This window comes from Zophobas morio, unplaced genomic scaffold, assembly GCF_036711695.1.
Source record: "Zophobas morio isolate AGI-343-1 ecotype UQ-CSIRO unplaced genomic scaffold, CSIRO_AGI_Zmor_V1 ptg000030l, whole genome shotgun sequence".
NCBI classification, from domain to species: domain Eukaryota; kingdom Metazoa; phylum Arthropoda; class Insecta; order Coleoptera; family Tenebrionidae; genus Zophobas; species Zophobas morio.
Genome location: NW_026972135.1, coordinates 3,002,175 through 3,015,404, shown reverse-complemented (window position 1 = coordinate 3,015,404; position 13,230 = coordinate 3,002,175). Strand labels below are relative to the sequence as shown.

At 31.8% G+C, this 13,230-nt stretch overlaps 1 protein-coding gene across 1 annotated transcript in view; it reads right to left on the bottom strand.

The window, feature by feature from the left end:
• The window catches only part of LOC135138789 (putative sodium-coupled neutral amino acid transporter 11), a 44,099-nt gene that overhangs the window by 18,566 nt on the left and 12,303 nt on the right, over nt 1–13,230 (bottom strand). Inside the window, exons 4-6 of the mRNA XM_064068806.1 lie at nt 9,633–9,885; nt 9,507–9,577; nt 9,297–9,458 (exon numbers count right to left, since the gene is read on the bottom strand). Of these exons, the coding sequence (XP_063924876.1) occupies nt 9,297–9,458; nt 9,507–9,577; nt 9,633–9,885 (486 nt within the window). The remainder of the gene's footprint in view (nt 1–9,296; nt 9,459–9,506; nt 9,578–9,632; nt 9,886–13,230) is intronic.

Below are 13,230 nucleotides of genomic sequence, written 5' to 3'. Positions count from 1 at the left end.
TGATCAAAATTTGGAAACATTACGAATTTACTTATATGAATAAGGAAAAGATTTTTTTAATTATATATTTTTTGGGAGTCCCGAAATCCCCGTACATAAAGATTTGAAGAGTTAATCTGCCTTTTCCAGACACCCGGTATTTTATGATGATTTCAATTTTGCTAAGTTAAAAACTAAATTGCTACATTTATTTAAGAATTTTTGATGTATTGCTATTATTTATTTTCATTTTATTTTTTCTATTTCCTCATCACATTTCCATATTTATTGTTATTTAAAATTAGAATTAGTTTTTAATCATTCGTTGTTTATTAGTATTATATTCCATTATAGACTTGTAGTTTGCTGGAAATAAAATTATTATTATTATTATTATTATTTATACATGCAAAAAAATATCTATACATAATAGAAAATTTCATTTTTGAAAAAGTCGTCTAAAAATTCTCAAAAAAATCAACATTATAGATCTTGTGCTGATTCCAAAAATATAGCGTGTTTGCGGTAACGGAGCAATATTTTTGGAATGTTCGGTGTGAAATTCGAATTTTTGAAATTTTTAAAGATTGCGATATTTCAATGGCCGATTCTGGAAAAACGGTTGGAGTTTTCGAAGAAATGAGGCCCAAAGTGATTTCTGCAGCGCGAAATCTACAAGAAAATGTATTTAGTAAAATTTCGAAAATTGTCGAAAATGGGTCCGAATTTGCATGGTATATTATTATTGTTATTATTAAAATCGAGAGAACCCTAGAGAGTCTGGTGTAATCTAAGAGAATTTGAGAGATTCGTATAGAAACTGAAGAAATTTGAAAGAATCTGAAGGAATCTGAGGGAACCTGGGAAATCCTGGAGAATTTTGAAGAATTTCGAAGAATTTAGAAAAATCCAAGAGAATCTAAAAAAAATAGAGGATTGGAAAAGAATTTGGAAGAATCTGCAGGGATCTGAAAGGATCTGAAACGTTCGAAAAAATCTGAAAGAGATAATCAGAAGGAAAGTGAAAAAATTTGAGAGCATTTGAAAAATCTGGAGGAATATGGGAGAATTTGAGAGAAATTGCGAGACGGAAAGTATTTGAAGGAATCTAGGAAGCCTGTGAGAATCTCGAAAAATCTAGAAAAATCTGGAAGATTTGGAAAAGTTTGCAGGGATCTGAAAGTGTCTGCACGATTTTAAAACGACCTGAACAGAATTCAAAAATTTGAAAGAATCGTGAGGATTCCTGACGGTATCTTTGAGAGAATTTAAAAAAATTTGAAACAATTTGAAACCATTCCAAAGAACCCGAAAGGCAGAATTTAAAAAAAAAGGAAAGAACTTGAAAACATCTGAAAGAGTCTGGAAGAATCTGAGGGAATCCAAGCGAATCTGAGGGAATATGCAACCAAGAATCGGAAAGAATTAGAAAGAACCTCAATGAAAATGAAAATCAAGCAATCGAAAAATCTAAAAATCAAAATAGCGAAAAATTGATAATTGAGAATTCCAAAAATCGAAACAGCGAAAAACCGAGAAATCGAAGACCAAGAAAATGAAAAATTCGAAAAATTGAAAATTCGAACAATGGCAAAATCGAAAAATTAAGAATTAAAAAAATCAAAGAAACGAAAAATAGAAAATCTAAAAAATCGAGATTTCGGACAATCCTAAAAGTCAAAAATTTAAAAAGTCGAAAAATCGAAAAATTGAGAAATGGAAAAGTCGACCAATTGCTAAATCGAGAAATTTAAAAATCCAAAAACTGAAAAGTCTAAAATTTGAAAAATCAAAAAATTATTGAAAAATGGCAGAAATCGAAAAACTGAAAAAGCGGGAAATCCAGAAATAGAGAAATTGAATAACCGATACATCGAAAAATATAAAAATGGAAAAATCGAAAAAATTTAAAGTTACGAATATCGAAAAATTGAAAAAAGTGAAAATTAGAAACATCTAAAAATCGAAAAAACGAAAAAGTGACGATTCGAAAGATCTAAAAATCGAAACAATCGAAAACTCAAAAATCGTAAACTGGAAAAATGGAGTTATTAACAAATAAATTCTTGAGTTTAACCCACGCCGATTTCAATCACCCGTCTAACGTAACAGTATGTTGCACAAAGTTTTGAAATGAATCTGTTAGAATATTAGGAGGAATATCAGTAATCACATTTATTATTCTTTCTTAGAATTTTTCGATGCTTTGTGGTCTATTAATATAAACTCAATTTTGTACATAGCCCCACAAAAAAAATCAAGTGTGGTTAAATCGGGTGACCTAGCTGGCCACTCAACTGCTCCTCTTCGTCGTATCCACCTTCCAGGAATGTTCGGTGTGAATTTCGGATTTTTTGAAATTTTTAAAAATTGCGATTTTTCGAGGGGCGATTCTGGAAAAACGGTTGGAGTTATCGAAGAAATGAGGCTCGAAGTGACTTCTGCGACGCGAAATCTAAAAGAAATGCGTCGAAATTTGCATAAGGCGGAAAATTTCATTTTTGAAAAAATCGCCTAAACATTTTTGAAAAAATTCAGGGTCATAGATCTTGACGTGCTGATTGTGTACTAGACGTCCTCTTGCATTCAATTTTAATCCTATCGTCCTAAGTAGCTTGTGCATTGAGATAAATAAATATTAAAATCGCAAACACAAAGCATTGTTACGTATTGTGCACCTTCACCTTTCCAAAATTTCACTGTTAATTGCAACATACAAATATGGAACGGTCAGGAGCATGTTAATGCACATTACATGCTGGTTAAAAATAAACACAATAGATACATTTTCTTTGTTTCCTTTTTTTATGATACGTTCTACAAACTTTTTGCGGCTGCATGTTTCTACATATATTAATACAGATCAGGACTTATTTATTGTTGTTATTAATGTCGTTAGCTCGGCTGAAAGGAGTTGAGTCGTAAATAAGTGTTCAGTTTTTGTACGCTTTTTTCGAGCTTTGTAATGAAATCATTATAAACGTTGTGTTAACGTTGTCATAATGAGTTGAATTGATTGTGTTTGTTTACATGTTTGACAGTGAATTAAATAGGTTGAAAACGTTGTGGTCGGGCATGAAATAATAAACAACTATTTATTTATTGTTTTTTTACAATTAGGTAGGTGTCATAATTGTATGCTTCTTTAATTAAAAACTGTTCGTATAAAAATGAGCGATTTAAATTCCATTTGTTTATTTACTGACCTTATTTCATAAACAAAGTTGCCAAAGCTTTGGAATTTAAGAAAAGTGCAAAACGATTTTGGGTTAGTATGCGTTAAAAAAAATGTAACATTAAAATTGTTTAAACAGTTAATTAAATACAGTGTATTACTAATAAACAATTTCAAAAAAAAGTATATGGATAGGAAAAATACTCGTGGAATTTCCGCAGTTGTTTCTATGATGAAATGTGACAGTAATAACATACATATTATAATATGTAAATTGATCGGTTAATTAATTGTAAAAGGAGTAGCTTTGTGCTCGAATAAATGGATTCATTCTATGAACAGATCTGGAAATTAATGCGTTTTTTTTATTTACTTTTTAATTTTTTTAAATGTTTACTTTAGAATTGAAGTGTAGGTAGTTATAAGAGTAATCTGATTTCTTAGGAAATTTAATACCAGTTTTGTATCATTCTGTTCTGAAAAAATAATCCATTCCTTAACTAGTGGTATACAGGATGTTCTATTTCAAAAAAATTGGTCGAAAGTTATCTCGACAGAACTTCCCTTGTCCCTTTTTTGTGATAATTTCTATAGTAAGAAAATATTAATGTGTTGATAAGATAAGAATCAAATTGTTTTGCACATTTTAAATGGTCTGTTGTTGAGAAAATTTGGCAATGACGTCATCAATTTTGAGGGAGGGAGTGGATAAACTTTCATTACGATTTACCATTTAAAAACCGAAAAGTCGAAAAATCGTTAACTTGAAAAATTGAAACCTCGAAAAGTCGAGAAATCGAAATTTCGAGAAGTCTAAAGACAGAAAAATTCGGAAATTCAAAAATTGAATAATCGCAAAATCGAGAAATCCAAAAATCGAAACATCGAAAAATGTGCAAAGTTGAAAAATACAGAAATCCTGAAATCCAAAAATTGAAAAATGGAAAACTAAAAATAGAAACTTTGAGAAGTCCAAAAATCGAAAAATCGAGGAAGCCAAAAATTAAAAAATAAACAAATCAAGACACCAAATATTCGAAAAAAAATCAAGAAAATCAAAAGTCAAAACATTGAAAAATCGAAAATCGAAAAACCGAAAAATGGAAATTTAATAAATCGGAAAATCTAGAAAATGAAAATCAAGCAATGGAAAAATCTAAAAATTAAAATACCGAAAAACTGATAATTGAGAATTCCAAAAATCGAAACAGCGAAAAACCGAAAAATGAAGAAATCCCTAAATCGAAAATCTAAAAAATCGAGATTTCGGACAATCCTAAAAGTCGAAACATCGAAACATCGAGAGATCGAAAAGTTGAGAAATGGAAAAGTCGACTAATTGCTAAACCGAGAAATTTAAAAATCGAAAAATTTAAAAATCTAAAATTCGAAAAATCAAAAAATTATTGAAAAAAGGCAGAAATCGAAAAATTGAAAAAGCGGGAAATCCAGAAATGGAGAAACTGAATAACCGAGATATCGAAAAATATAAAAAATGTAAAAATCGGAAAAAGTTACAAATATCGAAAAATTGAAAAAAGTGAAAATTGGAAATATCTAAAAATCGAAACAATCGAAAACTCAAAAATCGTAAACTGGAAAAACCGAAAAGTCCAAAAATTAGAAAACGAGAAAAAATGAAAAAACAACCTACAGAGAAATCAAAAAATCAAGACATGAAAAATCGAGAACTCGAAAAATCAAAACACTGAAAATTTACAAAACAGAGAATCGAAAATCGAGAGGCCGAAAAATCGAAAATAAAGAAATTGAAAAATCGAGATATTGAAAATCGAAAAATCGAAAAATTAAAATTCCGAAAAAAAGAGAAATAAGAATTCAAAAAATCGAAAATACCGAAAAATTGAGAAGTGGGAATATGAAAAATCAAAAATTCGAAAAATCTAACAATTGGCAAATCGAAAAACTAAGTATTATAGAAATTAAAAAATCGAAAAGTCAAAACGCTGAAAAATCGGGAAATCGAAAAGTCTAAAAATCCAAAACTGAAGTCTATAAACTGAAAAATCCAGGAATCATGAAATCTAAAAACTTTAACATCGAGAAGTCGAAAAAAATCGAGAAATAGAAACAGCGAAAAATCGAAAACCTAAAAAATGGAGAAATCACGAAATCGAAAAACTGAAAAATCCAGATTTTGAGCAATCGAAAACCGAAAAATTAAAAAGTCACAACGTCGAAAAGTCGGGAAATCAAAAAATCGATTACTGGAATAATCGAAAAATTAAGAAACCTAAAAATGGAAAAAACGAAAAATCGAAAAATTTAATTGCTCGATTTTTCGAAACATTGAGAAATACAGAAATCGAGAAATTTAAAAATCGAGAAATTGAAAAGGTAAAAATTCTGAAACGAAAAAAAATCGAAAAATCGATAAGTAGAAAATTAGAAAAACCAAAAGAGCGAAAAATTATTGAAAAATAGCAGAAATTGAAAAGTTGAAAAAGCGGGAAATCCAGAAATGGAGAAACTGAATAATCGAGTAATCGAAAAATTGTAAAATCAAAAAATGGAAAAATCGAAAAATCAAAATTTTGAAAAATTGGAAAAATATAAAAAGAGATAAACAGAAAATGCGAAAAATGAAAAAAAAATCGTGGAATCCCCAAAATGAAAAACTGACAAAATCGAGATTTCGAGCAATCGTAAAATAGAAAAATCAAAAGTCGAAAGATCGATAAGTCGAGTATTCGAGAAATTGAAAACTAAAAAACCAAAAAATTGGGTTACCCAAAAACTGAAAAAAACTAAAAATCGAGAAATGCAGAAACCGAAAAGTCGGACTATCCAGATATCAAAAAATTTAAAAATTCAAAATTCGAAAAACGAAAAGTGGAAAATATGAAATACCAATATGTAGCAAATTATTGAAAATGGCAGAAATTGAAAATCGAGAAATGAAAAAATTGAATAATCGACAGATCGAAAGATTGAAAAATCGACAAATCAAAAAAAGGAAAAATTGAAAATTCGAAAGATTGAAATATCGAAATATTGAGAAATGGAAAAATAAAATATTCCAAAAAAAAAAAAATTAAACAAGACAAGGACGAGAAATAGTAAAATAGAGAAATCGAAAAATCGAAAAATCAAAACATGGAAAAATCGAAAGCTAGAAATATCGATGTAAAAACTGAAAAAAACTGAAAATCGAAAAAATGAAAAAATCGAATAACCAGAAAAACGAAAAATTGAGAATTCGAAAAATCCAAAAAACAAAAAATTGGCAAACGAGAACTTGAAAAAATGAGGAATTGAAAATCATAAACAAAAACACAAAATGGAGCAATTGAAGAACGGAACAAAAAATTGAAAATTCGAACAATCAAAAACTCAAAAAATCAAAAAATTGGAAAAATTCAAAAATCAACATCAAAAAGTCGAAAAATTGAGAAACAACTTAATACTGAAAAAAAGAAAAATTGAGAAATTCAATTTCTCCATTTTTCAAAACATCGAGAAATCCAGAAATAGATAAGTTTAAAAATCGGGAAATTGGAAAAATCGAAAAACTGAAAATGGAAAAGTCGACAAAATGTGATGTCGAGAAATTCAAAAATCGAAAAATTGAAAAGTCTAAAATTCGATAAACGAAAAAAAAATCGAAAGATCGAAAGTGGAAATTCCCAAGCAAAAAATCGAAAAATTTTTGAAAAATGGCAGAAAATGAATAGTTGAAAAAGCGGGAAATCGAGCAATGAGAAACTGAATAATCGAGAAATCGAAAAATCCAAAAATCGAAAAATGCAAAAATCGAAGAATCGAAACATTGAAAAATAGAACTGGATATAATGAAAAGTAAAAATAGAAAAAATCTAAAAGTAAAGAATGTCAAAACTCCAAAAAAAAAATCGTGGAATCTCCAAATTTAAAATCTGAAAAAGTCGAGATTTTGAGCGATCGTAAAATAGAAAAATCAAAAAGTCGAAAGATCGGTAAATGGAGAACTCGAGAAATCGAAAACTCAAAACTTGAAAAATTGAGAAATCTAAAAACTGAAAAAACGAAAAATAGGAAATCCAGAGAACGAAAAATCGAAATAATAATAATAATATATTTATTCCCAAGAGGTAATACACCCAATTACAGTAAATATCCAGATATCAAAAAAATGAGAAATGGATAATTCTAAAAACGAAAATAAAAACTAATAGGGGAAATTAGAAAAACCGAAAAGTCGTAACATTATTGAAAAATGCAGAAATTGAAAATCCAAAAATGAAAAAATTGATTAATCGAGAAATTGAAAAATACAAAAACCGAAAAATCAATCAAAAAAGAAAAAATTGAGAATTCCAAAGATTGAAATATCGAAATGTCGAGAAGTCGAAAAATAAAATATTCGAAAAATCTAAAGATGAGAAAAATAAAAAAATCGAAAGCTCGAAATATTGAAGTAAAAACTGAAAAGATATAAAAATCGAGAAAAGGAAAAATCTAAAGATGGCAAAAAACAAAAAATCGAAAGCGATAGAGAAATCGAAAAATCAAAACATCAAATAGTCGAAACGTCGAAAAATCTGAAAATCAAGCAACCGAAAATTCTAAAAATCGAAAAATGAAAAGATCGACAATTCAAAAAAAAGAAAAAATAGGAAATTGGAAAAATTCACATATCGAAAGATAGATAAATGGAAAAATCGAAAATTCGACAAATCTAAAGATGAGAAAAATAAAAAAAACTGGAAGAACGAAAAATGGAAACAGGAATCAAAAAATCAAAATATTGAAAAATCGAAAGCGCGAAATATCGAAGTAAAAACTAAAAAATCTAAAAATCGAACAATCAAGAAAACGAAAATTTGAGAATTCGAAAAATCGAAATATCGATTAATGGAAAAATCGAAAATTCGGAAAATCAAACATTCGAAAATTCGGAAAATAAAAAAATCGAAAAAAGAAAAATCGAAAAATTGAAGAATCGAAAAACCGAACCATTCATTAAATGAAAATCTAATAACACGAAAAATCGAAATATCAAATAGTCAAGAAATCGAGAAATCGAAAATTCTAAAAACTGAAAAATCGATAAATCGAGAAACTGGACTATCTAAAAATCGACAAATCCAAAAATTTGAAAAATCAAAAATTGAGAAATCCAAAAATCTAAAAATTGAAATATCCGAAAGTCGACAAACTGAGAAATCGAAAAATTGGTAAATCGATAAATAAAAAATCTAAAAACTGAAAAATCAGATAATTGAGTAAATGCTAAATAAGAAAATCTTAATCTAAAAAATCAAAAAAAATAAAAATAAAAAAAATCTAAGATTTCTGTTGCAATATTTTGTGTAGAGAAAACAATCATAGGTAGACGCTTTGTAATGTTCTCAATTAAATAAAATTTTAATACACATAGTAAACGTAAAAGTAAAAATTTGAAAAATCCAAAAACGAAAAAATTAAGACATCAAAAATTCGAAAAATCAAAAATCAAAAATCCAGAAATTCAGAAATCGAAAAACCAAATAGCTAGAAGCTCCAACAGCAAATTACGTGAATTAGATCTTTACCACTCACTCAAGGAGATGCGTTTTTCTTCCTTCATCTCCTAATTTTTCTTCAGATTTGACAGTTGTAACCTCATGTTTTGTATAATAATAAATCTTTATAGTTTACTGATAATTCAGTCACAATCCTTACGCATTTGAATGAAAGTCATAACAAAGTAGCACGAATACGTCCATGTTCAGTGTTTGCCAACCGCCAAGCTTCAACCAAGGATCTGTAGTTTTCTTTTGCTTAGATTATACGGATCGATAAAATTGTAAGCAACAAAAGCGCTAATCTCATAATACCTGCCCCCTCCTCACCATGTTATCCATAAAATCCGCTCCAATTTTTCTTCCACCCAATCTCGACACACGTTATCAATCATCAACACTACAAGCTTCATTTTTCAAAAAATAAAATAAAAATTGAAAACACCCCGGGACCATTAATTTCCCCCAACCCTCACACTCCGCACCCCATCCATCATCATGGACGTCAACACCACTTCATCACCTCCGCTCAAATGTATTCATCAAAAACGCAATCTCTGCAAACTCATTTACCCGTTGTTGACGAACCTCGAGCAAATTTGAACGATCTTTCGCAATACGAGGGAGATTGCACTAACCTTGAGAGTACGCCGTGAAGGTGGCGTACCCGGCGATCCCGAACAGCAGCGCCACCACCAGACTAGTCAAGATGGAGGCGTGGGTCACCACCTCCCAGCGCCGCTCGTTGGCGTCTTCGATGGACCCGTAGATGAGGAAGGTGTTGTGGTGGCACATGAACGCTGCAAAATCTCACCACTATACAGCAATTTCACGTAAAAGAGACTCACCGAAGGCCATGATGCCGATGGCCGGGATGATGTCCTTGTTGAAGACGGTCCAGGCGTTGGGGTGCGGCGGCCTGCAAGCAACGGGAGTCATCGGGGCGAAAATTTTGGCGCCAGGGCTGGACTTACACGATATCGCTCATGGTGCCCATCCGCACGAAGATCGAGAAGAGGATGAAGCCGATGCAGACGAGGCTGATGAAGGAGATTTTCGCCAGTTTGGCGATTTTTCGGTAGAGACACAGGGGGACTGTGATGAGCAGGGTGGCGATGAGGACGATGATGTGGCGTTTGGCGAAGACGGAGTCTTGCGAGATTCCGGTGAGCCGGATTATTACTTTGGTTACGGTGTCGCCGACCACGACGTTGTAGGAAACCATGGCTGGAAACTGGGGCGTTGAGGTTTGGGACACGTGGGGGCTGTGGGGGTGGGGGTGTGGTTGATCCTTGAATTATAATTTTTGACTTGTCAGTTTTGAAAACTGTCTTAGGCAGAGTTGTTGAAAAACTTTACTTGTACGAAAAGTGAGGTTAAGTTATAAAATTGCAAAGAATATACAAGTTGATTAAGCATAAAAATTAATTTTGGAAAATCTGCGATTAGATTTTAATAAGAATTACGAGTACCTAATCATTACAACGAAGCGGCAAAATTTACAAAATTTCCAAGTCACTTTGATCTACGACATTTTAAAAATTTTGAAACTGTACTTCTAGTTTACTTTTTTTTTTAAATGGGAGAATTTGTTAACAAAATTTTGGGTTTCATTGCTGACAACGTCCCAAAACCAACTAATGCACTTTATACCGAGAGAGCAATAAAACCATGATAATTAGTTGACATTTTGTTAGACCGTATCAATACAGTTTATTTTTGAAATTCCAATGCGACGTTGCCAGGTGTTTCAATTTTTTGGGCCCGGATTTGTAGTGGTATAAATAAAATTTAAACTTAATATACAGACTGTTTATAAGAACGATATTTTAGTTTTTCCAGTAGTACACCCTGTATTTTAATAATATGTAGGGGAAAAGTGCCTAAAATGATCCCCTCAGGTCAAATGATTCCCATCAATTGTAAGAAAATGTGTGGCTCCATCTACCAAACATAACTGTCATTTGATTAAGCGCTCTGTAATTAGTAGCTTCTGAAAGTTTGATGGCGTTCTGTGTATTCTGCACAGTTTTGTGCCAAAATATGTAAAATAAGCACCTCTGATCTAAGGTAAGATGTATTTTAAAAGTCCATTACTTCCATTTGAAAGGTCTTATAGCGGTGGTAGTTGTTTTGACAGAATTAGATACATTTCAGTCGTAGGTTAGTTATGATCTTTTTACCGCATGTAAAAATTGAAGGTTAGTTTACAATTTTTGAATGCGGATATGCTACCTAAGGCGAAATGATCCCTTTTTCTTGAGGCAAAATGATCCCGGATCATTGGGCGGGGCTAGTACCTGCTAAGATAAGACTGATTTTTGCAGATAACATATCCTCTAACCCCGCCCACCTACTCTTTATTTTCTTTGAGGGAATACCATTTGCCAATATCAGTTTTATCTTAGTAAGTACTAACCCCACCCACCCGCCCATTATTTTCTTAGAATGTATGTTATTTGCCAATATCAACCTTATCTTGCCAAGCACTACCTCGGCCCATCCGCCCGTTATCTTGTTAGAGGGCTAGTACCTAATAAGATAAGACTGATTTTCGCAAATGACATATCCTCCAAGAAAAGAGAGGGTGGGTGGGCGGGGCTACTACCTGCTAAGATAAGACTGATTTTTGCAGATGACATATCCTCTAACCCCGCCCACCCACCCTTTAGTTTCTTGGATGGAATAGCATTTGCCAATACCAGTTTTATCTTAGCAATTACTAGCCCCACCCACCTACTACCTGCTAAAATAAAACTGATTTTCGCAAATGAAATACCCTCCAAGAGAGGAGAGGGAGGGTGGGTGGAGCTAGTACCTCTTAAGACGGGGAAATTTAAATAATTTAAAAGAATTTTAGGGATTTTCGTGTTCTATTTTTGGGAAATTCTCAGTCTTAAGAGGTACTAATCCCAGTCACCCGCCGTCACTTTTCTTAAAGGGTATCTCATTTGCCAAAATCAGTTTTATATTAGCAAGTATTAGCCCCACCCACCCACCCACCCTCTCTTTTCTTACAGGGTATATCATTTGCCAAATACAGTTTTATCTTAGCAGTTAGTAGACCCGCCCACCCGCCCTCTCTTTTCTTAAAGGCTATATCATTTGCCAAATTCAGTCTTATATCTTAGCACTTACTAACCCCACCCACCCACCCACCCTCTTTTTTCTTAGAGTGTATGTCATTTGCCAAATTCAGTTTTATCTTAGCAGTTACTAGCCCCACCCACCCACCCTCTCTTTGCTTAGAGGGTATATCATTTGCCAAGTTCAGTCTTATCCTAGCAGTTACTAGCCCCACCCACCCACCCTTTCTTTTCTTAGAGGGTATATCATTTGCCAAATTCAGTTTTATCTTAGCAGGTAGTAGGCCCGCCCACCAGCTCTCTCTTTTCTTGGAGGGTATCCCATTTGGCAAAATTAGTCTTATCTTAGCACGTACTGATGACTAAAGTATTGTCTCAAACTCTTCCAGAAATTATACACTCCGTATTTTCGGTGCTTTGCAAATTTTTTTTGTTTATTTTTTTTAAGAATTCATTTTTTTGTTAATTTTTGAAATAAAATATTTATCAGTTATGTCATGATTTGATTTTTCTTGTTGATGCTGTCCCCTTATGGTCAAAATTCAAAGGGATCATTATGTCCATGCCGAGGGATCATTTTACCTATGGGGATGCCTAAAATGATCCTTTTGTAAGGTCCTGGAAAAACGTTAATAACTTTTTTTATAATTATCGAATCACCAATTGGCTTATACTGTTACCTAGATAAATCAACGTTCTTACAAATAATGCTACAGTTTTACATGAATAATCATAATTTTTATTTTTTAAAGAATTTCTCCCTTAGGGGGATCATTTTAGGCACCTTTCCTCTATTATTCTGTTTTTTGTTCTCTTCTTTATTATCAAGTTTTTTTAAATTTCAAATCGATAGTTGTTCAGTGTCTGATTTTCTTCTATCTTTTAGTGGCTCACCCTGTATATGTTGTAATAGACCTATTTAAATTGAATTTTACCGAAAAATCATGTTTTAACTGCCTATAGCAGTCTGAAATACCGATTAATCTATTAAATCTTGAAGTCATCCAGTATATCTATAAAAACAATTTTCAGAGTAGTTAAAGGTATATGGACCAATTAATATTTCAAGTTGGCGCCTTTTTTCACAGAAGAAGACGTAGAGAAAAACGCACGTGTTTTATTGATTCATACTGGCTCTCTTTGACAGAGTTGTTGAGAAGCGTTAATTTTATTATACGTAAAGTGAGGTTAAATTGTACAAATTCACGCTGTCAGCTGTCATCAATTAAACTTTAAGTTTGCAGCAGACATACTTCGCACCGTTTACAAAAAACCAAGGCCAACTTGATGACTTTTTCAACTGAATGAACGCTCGATATGTACGTAGAAATAGTGCATCGTATGATAAGTTAAATAGTTGCATAAGAATGTAGGTAAATACTAAATCTACATATGCTTTATTCAACTGTCATGCAAAAGACTTTTTTCCCTGGAAAAGATAATGGAAACAAGTTCTTAGAGAAGTTTACGAAACTTTGGAAAATAT